General features: G+C 41.1%; 1 protein-coding gene across 1 annotated transcript in view; it reads right to left on the minus strand.

Annotated features, from left to right (window-relative positions):
- Positions 1–20977, minus strand: part of TRPC4 (transient receptor potential cation channel subfamily C member 4) — a 159242-nt gene that overhangs the window by 35019 nt on the left and 103246 nt on the right. Inside the window, exon 4 of the mRNA XM_050915459.1 lies at positions 8122–8458. Coding sequence (XP_050771416.1) covers positions 8122–8458 — 337 coding nt within the window. The remainder of the gene's footprint in view (positions 1–8121; positions 8459–20977) is intronic.

A 20977-nucleotide genomic window follows, 5' to 3' on the forward strand; every position in this document is an offset into this window, starting at 1 on the left:
TGCATTGCCAAAAAAGGTACAGGTGTCCTGTAGGGTATTTACCATAGGTACAACCTCTCTGTGAGTATATCAGACTTCAAAAATGGGACCAGGTGCCTCTTTGTAGGCACCTGAGTTGCTTTCTTTATGTTTACTTTGATTTAATCTCATAATTCATAACAACCAAACTTGCTAAATGCCTGAGTTTGGAGTAAGGGGCTATGGACAGGTACCTAAATATGGAGATAGAGTACAGAAAATCTGCACATTTCTGCTTTTGAACTCTGCTCTACAATAATGCTGTAGACAGAAACTTAGCTAGCCAAAAGTATTGGTCCATTCTCTCAGGTACTTTTGCATAGGAGTCTATAAATATCTTTAAAGAAAAGTATATCCTCATTTACTGCTTGTAAATCTCTATTAAGCTCAACAGGTTTACATGAGGAGTGGAGCAAGCATAATTTTACTCATTATCCTTTAATCTCCATGGCTTCATTGAAACTGTTTGTGGCATGTGTTTATCAGAATTGATTTAATACAGAAAATAGTTCCTTGCTTTCACAAAAATACTGTGGAGAGGGTAGGGAGCAAGGCTTATATTCTATTACCATAGACAGCCTTAATTTGTAAAGCAATATGTATCCAATGTGTACAGTACTGCAATCTAATATTCATTAAAGTGTTGTCTCTCCAAACATCTACATGTTCCTTATCTTCGCCAGCACTTACTACATTGTCTTGGTGTTGCTAGAACAATATAACGAAGATATTCTTATCAGGTAGTTAATAGTAAGAAATACAGTTTTCAAGTGTGCACTAGGCTTAGATCCACAAAGGGATACAAGACCTGCAGGCAGACTAAATGAATGTATAGCTTGTCCATGAAACACAGAAAGGCCTTTATAGCATTGCTCAAAAGCTCTCAGAGTCCTGCACAGACCAGCTTGGCATCGTATGTGTAGCTCTAGGCAAGGCCAGAAGTGGATATTTAGGGATGTAGGGAACTGCTCATCCCCTTCTCTCCTATTAACAGGCATGTAAGGATTTGAACATCTCAATCCTGAGGATCTAAACTTCATATTTGGGAGCCCAGTTCCATGAAGGGGTTTAGTCATTGAAATATTCTGTGATTCAATGTCTAAATTAAGCACACAGTACTGAAAGTAAAATTCACCATGCAAGAGACCTAAGTTCCACATAAATTGCATTTTATGCTCACTTTGAGTTTCAAGCGCCTAGCTGAGGTCCACAGCCTATGCATACTGAGTGCTAAGACAGCCTGGACAAGATGAACAGCAGGAACTGGAAAGAGGAATGAGTCTCAAACACTGTGTCTTACCAGCACTTTAGTAGCCTATCTCAGGGCTTCAGTTAGACATCTACGTAAGGCTGAGTTTCAGTGTCCAAAACACCTTCCTTTCCTGAAATCCTTAAGCTATATCCCCCAAGAGTAGTGTGAATGTTTGGCACTGAAGCTTTATGGCTAAAATTCTTGCACAGGGAACAGGAAACCCGCCTTTTCTCAGCCTGAGGGAAGACTGAACCTCTATTTCAGGGGAGTACTAGGGCAGGAATAACAGTGTGGGGGTGAAACATTCACCACTCCTGCTAAAAATGGGAGAAAGGGAAACTCAAGGAGAGAGAAGTAAAGACGACAAAAACCCCAACAGGTGTCTTTAACCTCCTTACTAAGGGCCCCTACTAGGAAGCAAAGGCATCAAAGCTAGGCTTTTCACACCCACTGCAGGCCTTTTCTGTTTTCTTTATCCTCAAGCTGTATGATTGTAATGTTATAATGTGAAATATTTGAATGCTAGAGGAGCAAGCACAATGGTACTCAACTGAAAACAGGACTGAAGTCCAAAGAGTATCTCAGGATCCTGCCAAAACCTGCTTCCATCAGCAAAATATTGTGATTGCAAGAAAACATCTGATTGCATTGAATACTTGTCTATATATGATTATTTTATATTATCTTGTAAAAGCAGAGTCCTTGTTTGCAGTTTTAAGGCACTGCCTGTGGGAGGGAAGTTTTCCATAGCTAATAAAAGTGTATGTAAAATGAACATTCAGTCAGGATAAAGGAAGAGAACTCCCTTTATTTCCTGTACTCTATTTAAACACTGTAAAAGGCCAGTAAGGATAGACAGAGCACTGTTCCACCTAGCCTAAACTGCGGCTGATCCTGAATGCTTAGGGAAAGGATTTGAAGACAGGATAAAGTAAAAGCTTCCAGGTTTGCTAAGTTCAGGGGTATCCTTGTCCAGAGATCACGTCTGCCACTGTGACTAGGAGCCACTCATTAAGGCTGATTGTGACACTATGGATGGGATTCAGGAACAAAAGCATAGTCTGTAGCTCCATTTTAGATGGAGACACATTTAGAAAGGCTTTTCAAATTTAGGATAGATTTTTACTAGAATACCAAAAAATACACATGGCTACCCATATTTAACTGGAGGTCATGGCATCATTGAAAGTGTTTTCCCAAAGAAAAAGTCTCCTGACTTCCTTTATCATAATCAAAACAAGACATTTTACTTTGGCCTCAGTTTTGGAAATGGCAAGACCATTCCAGATTAAATCTTAAACACAAAAAGACACATATCAGCCAACTCCATCAACAACCAAAGAATAAAATAAAATCATCTACACAGAAAATGTTCATCTTAGATACAGATATTTAAAACCTGGTAAACCTACAAGTAACTGAGTAAAAGGTCCTGTTATGGCAAGATTCAGGCAGTCCTGACAAGAAGTGGCTCTCCTGATGTTTAAATAAATAATTTCATTAGTGGGTCCAGTTTTGGGATCCTCAACAAAAAAGAGATATTAACTGACTGAAGTGAACCTAGTGGAAGGCCATCAAGCTGATTGGGGGCTGGACCACGTGATGTACAAGAAGAGGCTGAGGGAGCTGAGTTTGTTCAGCCTAGAGAAGAGAACACTAATGGGGGGATATTACTGCTGTCATCCACTAACAAAATTGCTGCTTATGAATAATTGGAGCCAGACTTGTCCTAGAGGTGCACATTGGAAGGACAAGAGATTATGGTTGCATGTTGTGGCATGGGATATTCCAACTGAGACCAGGAAAAAAGTCCACCAGTGGCTAGACACAGGCATGGGTTGCTGAGAGAGGCGGTGGAATATCCGCCCCTGGAGAAATTCAAGATTTGACTGGACAAGAACCTGAGCAATCTGATCTATCTTTGCAGTTAGCCTGTGTCAAGCAGTAGTTTGGACTAAATGGCCTTGAGTAGTCATTATGTGCATTATCCTTCTTTCTGACTGAAGTTGTGTTCCAGCTTTGTCTGGGATTATTTTCCTCTTCTGCATTTTATTTGTCACAACTTGTTATGTGCTGTTTCATCTTGCTGGCCATATTGTCCTTTATATCTGCTCCCTGGAACATGTCAATTCGTACTAACTGTTTAATTTTTTCCACAACACTTTCTTGACCAAATTTAGGAGATGATGCACAGTGTACTTGCTGCCTCTGTGACCACTTCATCTGAAGTGTCACTGTGCCATTGGTTTGGATGTATATTGTGCTAAGTACTGACAAGACTGTACACTCCCATACATCCCACCAGCAGTTTTTTGACCACAAATGTCTGCAGTTTGCACAGTTCCCAGACATCCACATTCTCTATAGATTCACGTACTCCAATAGCATAAACCACTCTGACAGAAAGGATGGGGAATGCATTGTTAAAGAGATCCAGTAAGGCTGCATTCCTGCTCTAGGCAGTATTCTGAACAACATAATTATGATGAACATTTAAAGATGCCTATAAAAGAGCAAAAAACTCATCAAAACAACTTTGCTTAAAAATGTTCTTTCTGCTGCAGCCACCCCGAACAACTGGCAGGGAGCTTTTTAACCACATCTACTAAGCATTAAGTTTGTCTGGTTGTTGGCTTTCTCCTCTGAATTTTGTAGCACTCCCTGGTGAGCCAAGTGTCCACTGTGAGGACATTTAGCATGGTCACTGCTAGGTTTGAGGCTAGGGTTTAGGGCAGAAGAACAGGTATGACAAGTCTACAGAGATCAATATGATCCTTATGTGAGCTGCAGTCAAGGCACACAGAAGGTGAGGCTGGGTCTTATTTGATTTCCCCTTTGCATCACTGTTATCATGCTCAGAGGCCACTTGGCAACTGGATGGGGAATTTGATGATGGAAAATATTGTTCTTCTTCACTTTTTTACACAAGACGGGGTTCTTGTTTTCCCTGTCCTTTTTTCAGTGGTGATAGACTCTCAAGTATAGGAAACAGGCCTATGTTTCTGTAGTGTGAAGCATCTGGCACACTTGGGAGATCTGAATCAACAGCTAACAAGAAGAACAAAATTAATTTTCCTTACCAGCAAAAGCTTGTTTCTTATTTGTTTAAATGCAAGGACAGGAGATTCTGACTCTTCTTACCAAGAGATTTTTCCACAACTGCTTCTTAAAGCTATAACATTAGCCTTGTTATACTTATTGTTCCACGGATAATCACCACATACTGTAACACCACTTGTGTAATCATCTAATCATGTAAAAGACAAAATTAATGCAGAAGTTGCCTTAAGAGACTTTTAAAATATAAAATCGATAGTCTCCATGGAAATGTAGCCCAATACAGGTTTTTCCTCTGAGCCTCCTACTCTAGTGACACATTTAATATGTGCTAATGATGCACATTCAGCCTTCTATTACATAGTAGTAGGCAAATGCTAATTACTGTTTGATCGTTGGAGAGCTTAGATCATTATGGACAACCTTGAAACTTCTTAAGTTCTATGAAATACACGTATGCCGAAATTCATGTTGACGAGAAGCCTGGAAAGTAGAGCTCCTCTTCCTCTCTTCATTTTAAGGGAGGTAGCTATTAAAATGCAAACTATATGCAGACCTATTTGAATTAAGAGAAAGACAAACAAAGAATTCTATTGTTTAAAATGTTAATAGTTTTGACATGTTGTAGCTGCTTCAGGACAACCTTTGCTTTGGGAAAAGGGTTTACTTGGTCATGTTTCCAATTTCAGAGAAAAACTATAACCCTAGAGCCACATCAGTTTTGTCTCAGATGTCAACATTTTTCATCTACATCCAGAAAATGCAAAGATAAATCTATGTACCTCAGATTTAGGATCCCTTGTGTAATTCAAGAGTGTTGCATTTACTCTTTTTAAGGATACTACATAACGTTATAGTTTGAAAAGATGAGATGACAGACTAAACTGTGGCCTGGAAACTAACCTTAGCTTATTGATAAGGATTTAATAAAACTATTTAGTTTATTAAAAGATGACTAGACCACAGCTTGTATATATGTGAATATGAAAACAGCAGGTTTTGACTGAGATTCATTCCTTTAAAAAAAAAAAAAAAAGCTGAAATAGACACATTCGTCACACGCTGTGAGCTGAAGTGTCCTGTGGAGATGTGTGTCTGTCTCCTTCAATGACAGGGGGAACTTAGGTACCTAACGAATTGCCTGAGATTACGATGGATGAACCTGGGGCCTTGTCATTTGGGTGGGCTAAGGTACTGCAGCAACCAAAGTCTGAAAGCTGAACCCAGCTAACGTGAAACTGGAACTATGGGAAACCACTAGTCAGGAACCGCTAGAGATCAGTGTGTAAAATACATTGGTTTAGATGCAAGAGATTTTGGAAGGCACAGTTTCTCTGAACGTTACAGTCTAGATTAACCACAAGCTATTTGACCACATGGTATCTGACTATTGATCTTTATTCATGCTCGTGAATATTTGTTTATGCAAGCAGTTCCCTTGACTTGACCTGTACTGCTTGCAGAGGAAGGGTTTATTCAGCACAGGCAGTGCTAGCATAATCTGGCCATATGAGTCTATACTGCAAATATTAATGCTGCTTTTAGAAATGATAGTCATCTTGACAGTCATAATTCTCAGGGTTAATGGCTCTTTCAAACAAGTGCTTTGGGATACTGATTTACTTAAACCCTTTCCTAAGTAAACAACAGTGTCAGAATTTGAGGGCAATGGAGGTTCTTCCTCTTCCCACTGCATGTTTTCTAGAGAGGAGTTAGTCACCAAAATTTTGGAACTGCCTATAGCTGAAACTAGCCCTTGCCCTTCTCAAATTGTGCCTTTTTCTCTGGGCTCTAATTTCTTTCTTTAAAAAGATAGGTTAATGATAAAACCCACTTTGGTGCGTCAAGGTCTACGTGTCAGCTATGCATTTGTTCTTATTATCTTTCAGCCTCAGGACACTGTGAAAGCTGGATAGACGCTGACCACCTGCTATTTTGGAAGGCCAGACAGAAAAGCTATTAATATCTCCTCTGGGCATGGAACAGCACAGAAGAGCCCCCTGCTCCTCCTCAGCATTGTAGCATTTATTTGTAAGGAAGTAATGTATCAAACTAATGATTTTTATATTGGTTTCTTATTTCTTGATGGTACAAAACTGGGAAAATTTACTGGAGGAGATTTTTTTAATATTTAAATGTGAATCTCACCCACTGAAGTTAGTCTGACTTGTCTGTAGGAAATGTCATTCTAAGCAGCCTGCCAGATTGATTAATTCCTTTGCAATAATACTAAATATTGGCTTTTTTAACGTTAGTAGCAATATTTACCCACCAAAGGACAACACACCTTACAGTGAAGGCTGGTGGTGAGGACTGTTTTATGCTGTGCTATCATGGGGGAAATCTCAGAAAGCAGTTCATCTGTGGAAGGCAGGTCCTTCTGAGAGGTTCCTGACAAGTAAGTGTACACAGGGTTTTCAGTCATGCTTGCTTGTTTTCTTAAGTGAAAGACAGATGTAGCCCTGCCTCCTGTTTTGCCCAGTGCTCTACCAAGGAATATATAGAGGAAAAGCCACCAACTCATTCTTCTCTGGAATATCAGGCACTTCCAATTAGTGTATTATAAATTCAACACTGCGTTGTAAATTATATATGATTAATGATGCCAAAAGCCTTGTCAGTTTGGTTGCCCTAAAAAAGCCAGGTGTTTGGGAAAAGTTGCAAAAGTGAAGAGAAACAGTATCTTAATGGGAAGCTCTGGGGGAGGTAACAGTATCAAAACCCCACCAAAACATTTCAGGAAGTTTGTGCATGAACTTGTCTATGTGATGACAATTTAAATGAAGATATCAAACTTAAATTCTTGCAGTTAAGGCTACTAAAAGTCCCTCCTTCTACAATTTCATTTCCATCAAGACCAAGTATATTTGGCCTGACCTGGTCCAACTTGTGTTAGTTCCTAAAATAAGAAACAGGGAAGAGACCACGGCACACCAAGAGAGATATCATCTAGCAGCGTAGACATGCAAAGGTAGGGAGGACCTAGGATGGTCCAATCCAGTACGATTGAGTAATCACACAGGAAGACATTTATGGCTGACATGACCCACACAAAGTAGGCGTTCAATAATCCCAGATGGAAATTTTTGGTTTAAACTATCGGGACAGAGTGGTAATCTTTTCCCCAATTTTAAAAATGCTAGGGAATTTTCTTATTCCTTCTGATGTAAAATACTTTGTTTGAAATTGAGTGACAAGTTCTCATCAATGATTTTGCACAGGAAAAATACTCTGCATGCTTATTTTAATGAAAATACTCACTTGAAAATGCTGGTCAGCACTATTTGCAATAGGTGGGTCTGTCATATTAGAAAGAAGCATACTTTAGGTAACTAAGGTTAGTGATAACACTCCAGAAATGACATTGTGCCTCATTCTAATACATAAAAAATTATTATTGTGGCAAAGGGACTCTTTTTTAAAAGTAGACTAACAAAGAAAAAAAATGGACACTTAGAAGAACCAGAACAATTTCTGGCCTGGAGAAAATAGGTATTAAAAAGAATATCAATGTGTATGTTTCAGGGCACCACTTAATCACAGGAAGGAACCCCCGATATCTTCTGTTTTCCCTCATTGTAATATATCAGGTGGTGACACTTTGGATTTTTAAACTCTTCCCCAGTTGTCTACTACTCTTGCTAGGTATTGGAGGAGATGGACCATTTGTCTGTTTTGGTAGGTCAATAATTCATGACAGAACGCTCTACTGTATCTTCCTGCCTCAGGAATGCTTGGCAAAACCACAGGGGTCAAAACAGTTTTCACTGTATTTTCTTTAGTAATACATTTACCCAGGACCCACGGTAATATCATCCACTCGACGATGGTTGGTGGCGGTCCCTGCATGCTCAAGTCTGACCTGTCAATGTGCTGAGAGGCAAGCAGCAGCAGGAACAGAAAAGTCAAGTAGGATGCAGTATGGCAGATAAATTTGATAAATGGCTTTCTGATGAACAGCCCTAATGGGCTTTTGGGAGCTATCAGGTAGCACACAGAGAAGACCGGGAAAAGGAGTCCTATAACAACACATGTCAACATCTTCACAGCCCAGTGTCGCCTCCTCCATCCGGGGAACTCGTCGTACCAGCGGGACGCAAGCAGCTGCTGGCAGTTGGGCTGAGCAACAAACTACAGGGAGAAGAAGAAAGGGAGACGGTTAGTTCCTTGTCACCTCTGTAAAGTTATTTCCATGCCATGTATGTTACAATAAGTAACTTTTAGATAGAGATTAAAAAAAAAAAAATCCATAGCCTGTGCAAGCCCACTCATACTGATAATACCAGTAAGACAGGGCTGGGTCAGCCTGCCCTTCCTTCAATCAAAAAGTATAGTACAAAGCCAGTAAAATTCACTTTTCACAATAAAGCTTGACTTCCCTGTCGGTTGAGTACACAAGGAGCCAACAGACTGTAAAACACATGTACCTCAACAGCTGATTTCAAACTGAAAAACAAGTTCACAAATGCTTCCATTATTCAACTAGCAACACTTGTGGGGAATTCACAGAACACGAGGTGGAAGTCACTACGAAAATGAAAAGCACGACTGAGATCTGTAAACAGTGAAACTGAATTCCACAGCCATGAATGAACCATTCTCGGTATGTTCCCTGCTAATTCTCTAAAAATCAGGCTTACATGCTTTTATACTGACAAAACTCTTACAGATACATTACATAAAGCTTGCACAACATGAACTAAGCACTAGCATTCCTCACTGTTTCACTAATCCTTGTCAGGATATATTCCTATCCTGTACGGTATTTTATGGTCTGTCTGTTCTCCATGATGGGAATTCAGTTTTTAAAATATGATGCTTAAAATAGAATTTCACTAAAAAAACCCAAACCCAGTAAATATTTAATATTATTCAGATAGCTTTCAAAAGAAGCTTTAAGTATATTCCAGGGGTTTATGTCATATTTTTATTTATTTGACCACTAGTTCCTATTTTCCCTAATGCTTTCTTTTATAAAGGGGACATAGGTTAGCAGCATGCCAGACTTGACATAAGAGATACAGAATAGAAGAAACACATGCATTAGAGAGCCAGAGATGTTGCATTTTAAAAAAAAAAAAAAAAAAGAAGCATTTTCCTTATGTTAATGTGGTGGGTTGACCCTGGCTGGATGCCAGGTGCCCACCAAAGCTGCTATCACTTCACCTCCTCAGCTGGACAGGGGAGAGAAAATATAATGAAAGGCTCATGGGTCGAGATAAGGACAGGGAGATCACTCAGCAATTACCATCACGGGCAAAACAGGCTCGACTTGGGAAAAATCAATTTAATTTATTGCCAATCAAATCAGAGTAGGATAATGAGAAATAAAACCAAATCTTAAAAACACCTTCCCCCCACCCCTCCCTTCTTCCCAGGCTTAACTTCACTCCCGAATTTCTCTACCTCCTCCCCGCAAGCGGTGCAGGGGGACGGGGAATGGGGGTTGTGGTCAGTTCATCACACGTTGTTTCTGCTGCTCCTTCCTCCTCCGGGGGAGGACTCCTCACACTCTTCCCCTGCTCCAGCGTGGGGTCCCTCCCACAGGAGACAGTCCTCCACGAACTTCTCCAACATGGATCCCTCTCACGGGCTACAGTTCTTCACGAACTGCTCCAGCGTGGGTCCCTTCCACGGGGTGCAGTCCTTCAGGAACAGACTGCTCCAGCCCGGGTCCCCCACGGGGTCACAAGTCCTGCCAGCAAACCTGCTCCAGCATGGGTTCCTCTCTCCATGGGTTCACAGGTCCTGCCAGGAGCCTGCTCCAGTGCGGGCTCACCACGGGGTCACCACCTCCTTCGGGCATCCACCTGCTCCAGTGTGGGGTCCTCCACGGGCTGCAGGTGGATATCTGCTCCACCGTGGACCTCCATGGGCTGCAGGGGGACAGCCTGCCTCACCATGGTCTTCACCACGGGCTGCAGGGGAATCTCTGCTCCGGTGCCTGGAGCACCTCCTCCCCCTCCTTCTTCACTGACCTTGGCACCTGCAGAGTTATTTCGCTCATATTTTCTCACTCCTCTCTCCAGCTGCTGTTGCTCTTGCATAGCAGTTTTTCCCCCCCTTCTTAACTGTGTTATCCCAGAGGTGCTACCACCGTCGCTGATGGGCTCGGCCTTGGCCAGCGGTGGGTCCATTTTGCAGCCGGCTGGCATTGGGTCTATCAGACATAGGGGAAGCTTCTAGCAGCTTCTCACAGAAGCCACCTCTGTAGCCCCCCTGCTACCAAAACCTTCCCGCACAAACCCGATACAGTTACACACATGCATATATACATACTTTTGATTAAATCATTAGCTGAAGACGTAATAAAGCTATGCAGAAACTTTTTTATCTTGTTAAATAATAGAATTGTTAATTTACACCAAATAATTTCAGATTTGAACTCTAATCAAATGCATCTAGTTTGAGATTTTACATTATTTTGATAATACTTATAACCACTGGAGCCAAGATCCTTCGGGGATGAATAATAGGTAACTTAAACAGTTTCTGAAATCACTGGGTTTACTACTGGTAGAAAATGCTATTTAGTTTGGAATGAAATGAGAGTCAGCATGCATCTTTCCATACATGTCTGGATCTTGTCAGAAATGTTATCCTGAGCCAAATTCAAACCTGGTGTATGTTAATGAAATGCCAGTGTCCTTAGCAGAGACACATTTGCCTACCAGACACCAGCACTGAAGCTGCATCTGACTGTTGTGAAAGACAAGAAAACTTACTCATACCATAAGCATCTTGAAAATAGCCTTAAAGAAGAGTAACAGAGTGTTCTCTTCCATTAGGAAAAATGCATTCACAAGGTTTCAGGGTGTTTGTTTCAAGACACAAATGTCTGGAATAATACTGCATGTAGTCAGAGCAGATGGTTTCAAAGTTATGTTTTTGCCAAGTTCTTAATGGGGGTCTCCCTACAAAGTTTTTCAACTCAATTTGCTTGGGTAGGTACAGATTAGCGCTTTGCTTGACTAGTGAAAAAGTATGACTCATGGACTAATTCCTGAGTAAAATATTTTTCTTTTTTTGCCCCAGAGTGTGCCAGATCCAAGTTTGTTTCCCCTTCTTTATAATATCTTCCCATTGCATATCCTCTTACCTAAAAGTAATCAGTTCCTAAGTCATGCCTGTGTCCCCTTTCTCAACGTCTTTGGGCCACCCTCATTGTGTTGGGGACCCAGGTGAAGGAACAACTTCCAGTGGCTAGCAAAGGCTAGTGGTAGACGTAGGGGCCTAATCCTTGCCAAGCATGGCTAAAGAGGTATGAATTTCCCTTGCTGTAATGTGGTGGAAATTAAGTAAAAGGAGGGCTTTTTCCAATGTCTACCAAGTATTGGGCTGCCCCAGGGCTGGGTAGACCAGAACCGATGCAGAAATACCTTATGCCATGAGGAGATGCTTGCTGACTACACCATCTAGAGGGTGCTCCACACTGGGTGGGCAGTAGCTGCTTAGTTCTAATCTTTAAACAGATTAATATGCAAAATGTTCAATGTTAATACATAAACAATTTCTGAGCAGGCTTGAAAAATTGTTTCTTGTCTCCTAATACCCATATTAGATTTTGTTGTGTTGTGACTGTATTGCTAAGGTACGATGTGTTAAAGACAGGATTGCTTTCTGAGGCATAGGAAGTTTTTCAGTAAGTGCAGAAAATTTTCAAATCCCAGACACTGAAGAGTCAATTTTTTAAATCGTAATTTTTAAAGATACTGTAACAGGACAGTTTTAGCACTGGTTGGATCTTCTGACTATAGGAGAAAACTAACATAGACTATACATTTGATGTGGCTAGAGTTAGGGGGAACACCATCGGTAATGTACTTTAAATGACTTACTAGACATAAAACACTTAAGAAGCAACTAATAGTGTAGTACGGAGCAAGCATATAAAATACTATGTCAGCATTTTAAGAGCTGCATGCATAGGGAAGCAGTTCTAATACCACAGGCAAAGGTCTATAACAGAAACCACAATACAGTGTCTACAGATGATATACAGCATTTCTGAGAGGTTCAGATATCCAGTTTCATGCTGTCTTTTTTATCTAACAACACTTTTGGCAACGTTAGTTAACAATGTCCTGAAGCAACAAAAATACCTGTCTCTTCACTGCAGCGTTTTCTTTATGGTTCTGAGCTCCATTGGCCATATAACATACACAATGAATCACTCCAAAGTGTCTTCTTCAGACAACTGGAAGATTACCCTAAATCTCTTGCTGACACTTCTTTTACAGTTATGCTTTTCTTCTTCATTTATCAAGGAATTGTATGACTTTATTAAAAATGTCCAACTTAATTTTCACAGATTTGACTACTTGCTCCATTTTTGTGGTTGAGAGATTGTCAACATATGCTGTGAAATATGTTCAGTAGCGATACCTACATTTATTACATTAGCTGAATAATAAAGGAAGTTCTTGAATGGGGAACTGTTGGGGTACCCTGATGGAAGAAAAGCATACTTAATGGTGAACCCTACAGTCTTGTTCCTCAGCTGCGCAGAGAAGGGGAGCTTGTTACTGCATACTGCATCTCCCTTCTTGTCCTTGTGGACCTGTTTCCTCCAGCGGAAATGAGGGGAAGATGTTGTGTACCCACACCTTGTCTTCATGTGTAATAAGTGAGTATTTGAGCGCATACAGGAACTGGGGACAGGGAAGCCTTCCTGGGACCCACAGTGTAAATGCCACCTGTATAGGCTGTCTCAGAGATATTACTGATAGGTCACATACAGTTATATAGGTCAACTAAGTTTATCTGTATCATGGTTTAACCCCAGCCAGCAACTAAGCACCACACAGCCACTCCCTCACTCCTCCCCGCTCCCAGTGGGATGGGGAGGAGAATCAGAAAAAAGTAAAACTCATGGGTTGAGATAAGAACAGTTTCATAACTAAAGTAAAATAAAATATAATACTAACAATAATAATAATAAAATGTAATAATAATAATTGTAATGAAAAACAATATAACAAAAAAAAAAAAAGAAATAAAACCCAAGGAAAAGAACCAGTGATGCACAATGTGACCGCTCACCACCTGCTGACCGATGCCCCAGCAGCAATCTGCCCCTCCCGGCCAACTCCCCCCTGTTTATATACTGGGCATGACGTTCTATGGCATGGAATATCCTTTTGGCTAGTTCGGGTCAGCTGTCCCGGCTGTGCTCCCTCCCAGCTTCTTGCACACCTGCTTGCTGGCAGAGCATGGGAAACCGAAAAGTCCTTGGCTTAGGATAAGCACTACTTAGCAACAACTAAAACATCAGTGTGTTATCAATATTATTCTCACACTAAATCCAAAACACAGCACTGTACCAGCTACTAAGAAGAAAATTAACTCTATCCCAGCTGAAACCAGGACAATCTGTGTTTAATATATTTTATTACTGATCCTGAATTCTTATTACACTTGACTTTTTTATTTATCCACTAAAAAGCCCTTCTCTACAGAATAAAAAAAAAAAGACTTCATGGTAAAATTCTGTGGTCAAATGAGATTTATACTCTATTATAAAACCTTCTATTAGAAAGGAATAGTAGACATGGATGGAAAAAAGACATGCTCCAAGCCATAAGATACTTCCTGTATAAATGGATGGGATCACATCTAGGATGATCACATAGTAAAGTTAAGTAGTCCTCTGCTGAACTGGGAGCTAAAAAAAATTTTTTTTTTAAATATTTTACACAAATACTTTACGACTAGCAGAAATAGAAATACTCTGTGACATTAATTTGCCAGTTCTGCATTGCCTATGCCAAAATATTTTCACTGTTGTATATTTTTTCTTCCTTAATTGGAGATATTACATTCTGAGGTATTCAAAGTATCTTTTGTACTGTCAGTATTATGTTGTATGTTATTTGACTTTGACATTGTCTCCATATAATTAGCAATCAGCAAGTTTATATTTTCACATTACAATGGCTTCCAATAGCTTCCAGCAGTTTGTAATTACACGAGGGATTTTGCTATAATGATTATTCCTGGTTGCGCATCTTTAGCTCTTCATAGAGTCTGCCCATCTGAAAATGTTTTGGTATTCATTCTCTTAGTTGTCATGCTGGGAATTGGCTCTTCCCTGAGAATGGTGAAAATCAGAAATTATTCACAGTGCCAGCAAAAATGATCTGGTATAAATAATAACAGAGTTTGATTCTAGTGATATCCAAGCATATACATAGCCCAGAATATTATTTTCACTGCTGATTAAATCTGATCTTTAGTGTTGCTATAATACATATCCTTCAGTCAATGGAAATGATGAAGAAATAACACAAGTGATACTATTAACTATATAGAAATAATACTTTTATAAAAATAATTATTTTTATAAATAATATATCATCAGAATAAGTCAAGCCAGTTCTTTACTGTAGCACAATATTACCTTTAAGTATTTATTTCATTGCACTAGGAAATACGTAAAGATATCAAAAAACCCCACTTGTACTACAGTGCTTATTTTTATACTTACAAAGCAGTCTAAGAAAATATGAGGTCCAAATTAAATTCTCATTCTGAGATCAATAGGTGGTTTAGTATATATTACTTAGAAAAAGAATGTGATTTGTCATCTAGAAATGAAAGCTGTCAATGGAAAGTGATTTCCCTTTTGACTTATGTACAAGTGAGTTATGCTGTAACACAAAGAACTATACCTGATACCATTCTCTAACAAATGGATGTTAAAAAACTTTTTTGGGGGAGGAAGCAAAAGAAAATGGCTATCATAAACTTTCTTAATCATACTTTTTTAAAGTCATGGCCAGATTCTCTGTTGTGCTGTTTTGTACTGCCATTACAGCCAAGCTGGTAGGAAATGTTAGCTCTGAGGTCTGCTGCTTTGTCACACATATTTTCCAATGATTGTGCTGCAGTTCAACAAGAATTAAGCCCAATTACTCTTTCTCTAGAACATTTTACTTTTCATATTTTACGTATTTTCCCAGATACTTAATGAAAACCCAAGCTCTTCTAGTTATTTTAACTTCAAATTTAGATGTCAAAATTCTCTATCTACTGGTTGTGAAAAGTATATTTGCTTGGCACTAATGACAGATTCAAGTCCCAGCCTCATTAAGTAGACTCCTAAATTTGGTAGATTGTTGTCTCTCCCTCTAGAGACATCACTGCATATTCTTTTCTATATCTTCCCCCAAAGATTATATTTGTGGATTTCGGCACTTCTCTGTGACGACTGGTTCATTAAGACAAATAATATTTAATTGCAATTTAAATGCTTTAACGTTATCGACTGGATCAGCACTGAATTTTCCTTTCTAAAAGCTAGGGACCATGTTCTGGACTCCTTTGGGTATAGTTATACCATCTGTTTTCTGCCTCAGGCCAGAAGACCTGATTCCTGTGCCAATTACTGTGCATCTTCTCATGTCCATCCCATCTAAGTCTAGTGCCAACTGGAGCAGGTTATCTTTATAATCATGATTCTTGCTGGACCCAAACCACTGGGTCAACTTTTCCTCAGCTCTGTCTGCAGCTGTGTCATTAAGGGAACTAGCCAGCTCACTCAGGATCAGAGCACCAGAGCACACCAGCTTGTACATCACCAGGGTGACCTACTTCAGATCATGTCCCTACAGCAAAACAAGTTCACAGCACAGATGCCTTCATCATAAAATCCAGAGTTTACACTACTTTCACCAAGAATAGAATACAATGCCAGTTTTTTTAATTGCAATTATCCTACTGTTTAACTTCAAATAGGAGGAAGAAAACAAAAGAAAAGGAAAACATAAAAATGAAGACTGAAAAGCTTCATTAAAAGGATTAATGAACATTATTATACAAACAATGACATAGCAGTTTTTCATTTTAACATTTTAAATTTCCTTTTTGCCACATCAACACAAGCAGAAGCTCCTCATTTGATTCATTGCTCCTTCTCAGTAAAATGAATGAGCACAGAGAAAACTATTAAATATCTATTAAATAAGTCAAGACTTATCCATAATTGCAGCGATTCTGATTAATTGGTTAAAAAAACAATGGCAACTGAAACTAGAATGCAGTTCTTAGGAACCAGCTATGCATGAATAGCCTTGTTAAACTTCCCAGTGGTAAAGTGAATCAGTTGTTGGGCTTTGGGATGAGTGTGTAAAATAGCTCCTAACTTCAGAACTGGGATGCTGGTATAATACTTCTGGTTCCCATTCTGGGCAAGTGTTAGACTCACCACAATTCAAAACATTTTTGTAGGGAAAAACAATTAAAGAACCCCTGTAAGTATCTGCAGAGATAATACAATATGAACTTAGTGGGGGTCTACTACAGGCCACCCGACCAGGAAGACCGAGCGGATGAGGCCCCCTATAGACAGATAGGAGCAGCCTCACGTTCACAAGCCCTGGTCCTCATGGGGGGACTTCAACCACCACGGTATCTGTTGGAGGGACAACATAGCAGGGCATAAGCAATCCAGGAGGTTCCTGGAATGTGTTGATGAGAACTTCCTTCTCCGAGTGACAGAGGAGCCAACGAGGAGAAGTGCTATGCTGGACCTTGTTCTTACCAACAAGGAGGGGCTGGTGGGGAATGTGAAGCTCAAGGGCAGCCTTGGCTGCAGTGACCATGAAATGGTGGAGTTCAAGATCCTTAGGGCAGCAAGGACGGCGCACAGCACGCTTGCTACCCTGGACTTCAGGAGAGCAGACTTTGGCCTCTTCAGGGATCTGCTTGGTAGAGTACCATGGGATAAAGCCCTGGAGGGAAGAGCGGCCCAAGAAAGCTGGTTAATATTCAAGGATCACCTCCTCCAAGCTCAGGAGCGATGCATCCCAACAAAGAGGAAGTCAGGCAAAAACACCAGGAGGTCTGCATGGATGAACAAGGAGCTCCTGGACAAACTCAAACACAAAAAGGAAGCCTACAGAGGGTAGAAGCAAGGACAGGCAGCCTGGGAGGAATACAGAGGAATTGTCCGAGCAGCCAGGGTTCAGGTTAGGAAAGCCAAAGCCCTGACAGAATTAAATCTGGCCCGGGACATCAAGGGCAACAAGAAAAGCTTCTATAGGTACATCAGTGATAAAAGGAAGCCTAGGGAAAATGTGGGCCCTCTCCGGAAGGAAATGGGAGACCTGGTTACCTGGGATATGGAGAAGGCTGAGGTACTCAATGACTTTTTTGCCTCAGTCTTCACTAGCAAGTGCTCCAGCCACACTGCCCAAGTCACAGAAGGCAAAGGCAGGGACTGGGAGAATGAAGAACCGTCCACTGTAGGAGAAGATCAGGTTTGAGACCATCTAAGGAACCTGAAGGTGCACAAGTCCATGGGACCTGATGGGATGCATACATGGTTCCTGAGGGAACCGGCGGATGAAGGGGCTAAGCTGCTATCCATTATATTTGAGAAGTTGTGGCAGTCCACGGAAGTTCCCACTGACTGGAAAAGGGGAAACATAACCCCCATTTTTAAAAAGGTAAAAAGGGAAGACTTGGGGAACTACAGGCCAGTCAGTCTCACCTCTGTGCCTGGCAAGATCATGGAGCGGATCCTCCTGGAAACTATGCTAGGGCACATAGAAAATAAGGTGATTGGTGACAGCCAACATGGCTTCACTAAGGGCAAATCGTGCCTGACAAATTTGGTGGCCTTCTATGACAGGGTTACAGCCTTGCTGGATAAGGGAAGAGCAACAGACGTCATCTACGTGGACTTGTGCAAAGCATTTGACACTGTCCCGCATGACATCATTGTCTCTAAATTGTAGAAACATGGATTTGACGGATGGACCACTCGGTGGATAAGGAATTGGCTGGATGGTCGCACTCAAATTGTTGCAGTCAACGGCTCGATGTCCAAGTGGAGACCAGTGACAAGTGGCGTTCCTCAGGGGTCGGTATTGGGACCGGCGCTGTTTAACATCTTTGCCGGCGACATGGGCAGTGGGATTGAGTGCACCCTCAGCAAGTTTGCCAACAACACCAAGCTGTGTGGTGCAGTCGACACGCTGGAGTGAAGGGATGCCATCCAGAGGGACCCTGACAGGCTTGAGAGGTGGGCCCGTGCGAACCTCATGAAGTTCAACAAGGCCAAGTGCAAGGTCCTGCACATGGGTCAGGGCAATCCCAAGCACAAATACAGGCTGGACAATGAGTGGATTGAGAGCAGCCCTGTGGAGAAGGACTTGGGGGTACTGGCGGATGAAAAACTCAATATGAGCCAGCAATGTGCGCTCGCAGCCCAGAAAGACAATTGCATCCTGGGCTGCATCAAAAGAAGTGTGGCTAGCAGGTCAAGGGAGGTGATTCTCCCCCTCTACTCTGCTCTCGTGAGACCCTACCTGGAGTACTGTGTTCAGCTCTGGGGCTCCCAGCGTAAGAAAGACATGGACCCGCTCAAGTGGGTCCAGAGGAGGGCCATGAAGATGACCAGGGGGCTGGAGAACCTCCCCTATGAGGACAGGCTGAGAGAGTTGGGGTTGTTCAGCACGGAGAAGAGAAGGCTCTGGGGAGACCTTATAGCGGCGTTCCAGTACTTAAAGGGGGCCTACAGGAAAGATGGGGAGGGACTATTTATCAGGGAGTGTAGTGACAGGAAGAGGGGTTACAGTTTTAAACTGAAAGAGGATATTAGGAAGAAATTCTTTACTGTGAGGGTGGTGAAGCACTGGAACAGGTTGCCCAGAGAAGTTGTGGATGCCCCATGCCTGGAAGCGTTCAAGGCCAGGTTGGATGGGGCTTTGAGCAACCTGATCCAGTGGAAGGTATCCCTGCCCATGGCAGGGTGGTTGGAACTAGATGATCTTTAAGGTCCCTTCCAACCCAAACTATTCTCTGATTCTACAATTCTAGCTTGCTTCTGTTATATTGGATCCCTGTTTTTACACACTTAGCTGGTGTATTTCCATGCATAGCAAATAAAAAATAAGGCTGATATTTATATACAAAGCCCTGCACTTGGGACAGAATAACCCTGTGCAACAGTCCAGGCTGGAATTCAGCGTCTAGGGCGTAGCTTTGCAGAAAAGACCTGGGGACACTGGTAAGCAAGAAGGCAAATGTGACTGGGCCCATGCAGTGCAAAAGTATAGCCTGAGCTGCAGGAGCTAAAGTATAGCCAGCATGTCAAGGAGGGTGATAATTCCCCTCTTCTTGGCACTTGTGAGACTACATGTCGAGTGCTGTGTCCTGTTTTGGGTCCCTCACTACAACAGAGACATGTGCAAACTGAAGTGAATCCAACAGGGTACCTCCAAGAGGTTATGGGGCTGGCTCCTGTGATGTACAGGGACAGAAGAAGGGAGTTGGGTGTGCTCAGCCTCAAAAAGAGAAGAATCATGGTGGGAACTCACTTGCTGTCTTACACAAATGAAAGGGAGGTTATGGATAGAAGCAGGCTTTTCTCAGGAGCACAATGAAAGGATGAGGATGACCAGAAGCTGCATCACGGGAAAGTCTGGTTTGATCTAAGGAAAATATTCTTCCCTACAAGAGGAGTTAAGCACTGGCACAGGTTGTCCAGGGAAGATGTAGAATCTCCATCCTTGTAAATATTCAAAACTTGGCTCGGCAAGTTCCTTAGCAACTTGATTTATCTTCAATGTTAGCCCGGTTTTGACCAGAAGGTTGAACCAGATCTTGAGAGATATCTTACAACCAAGTACTTTTTATGATCCTACAAACTTACTGCATTAAGCCAAGCAGTGCTTTCTGGGACAACAAAATTCTTGGTAAGAGCCACAGTAATTGTGTTTACAGGTTTGAATTTATTTATTTAGGTTTGAATCACTTTTCTAGGAATACAAGGTATTACTAAGATCTTTTTTTACCATTGGTTATTCCCTCTGAAAAGAGGCAGAGCCTGTCTGTCTCATATCATTGAACCATATTATTGCCAAACAATACATAAAACCATTTCAACTGTTCCAAACACTTGTGCGGTAATAGTCTGTGCATCATGTGTGGGGAAAAAGACATAATAGTCAAAATATCTGCTTAGGTCTCTGTCACTTTAATCCTATTATTCCCAAAGCAGTCTTCAGATACCTCTGACACCAAGTTTGCTGTCTGCACAAATAGTTTCTACAAAATAAATTAACTGATAAGATAATGGAAATAGTGGCTGATCATTCTCCCAGTATTCATTCTAACATTGAATAAATTGAGACTATAAACACATTTTGTTTATAATCTCAAAAATCCAAGTTCATTTTGGGAGACCAAAACCAATATATATTCTAAGCAACTTCATATATTAACAAAGGTGGAAATCACATGCTTTGTTCATAGCATACAGTTCATGTAAATTATGCTATCGACTCAAACTGATTTGGAAACAAATAGCCACTTGTATAAAGAATAGTCTGTTGTCAGCCCCAGGGCCTGTAAAAAGAAAAAATCCACACCTCTGGACCAGTGAGCAATTACCAGTAGTATGTTTCTTACATCCAAGCTGGTTTTGTGTCCTGTATTGGTAAGGCTTGCAAGCATTAACTGGTCAGCCAGAAGGGGTTAGCATTAAGTTAGTTACAATCCCACTATATGACAGAATCAATGAGTTCCCTCACATCCAGTTCATTGCACCACTTTGTCTACTTTTGTAGCTGCCATGTCACCAGAAGGAAAAGTTACAAATTAATAAATCAACCTTTCAAAATTCATGAGGGAGCTGCAAATATG

This window comes from Gymnogyps californianus, chromosome 1 (genome assembly GCF_018139145.2).
Source record: "Gymnogyps californianus isolate 813 chromosome 1, ASM1813914v2, whole genome shotgun sequence".
NCBI classification, from domain to species: Eukaryota; Metazoa; Chordata; class Aves; order Accipitriformes; family Cathartidae; genus Gymnogyps; species Gymnogyps californianus.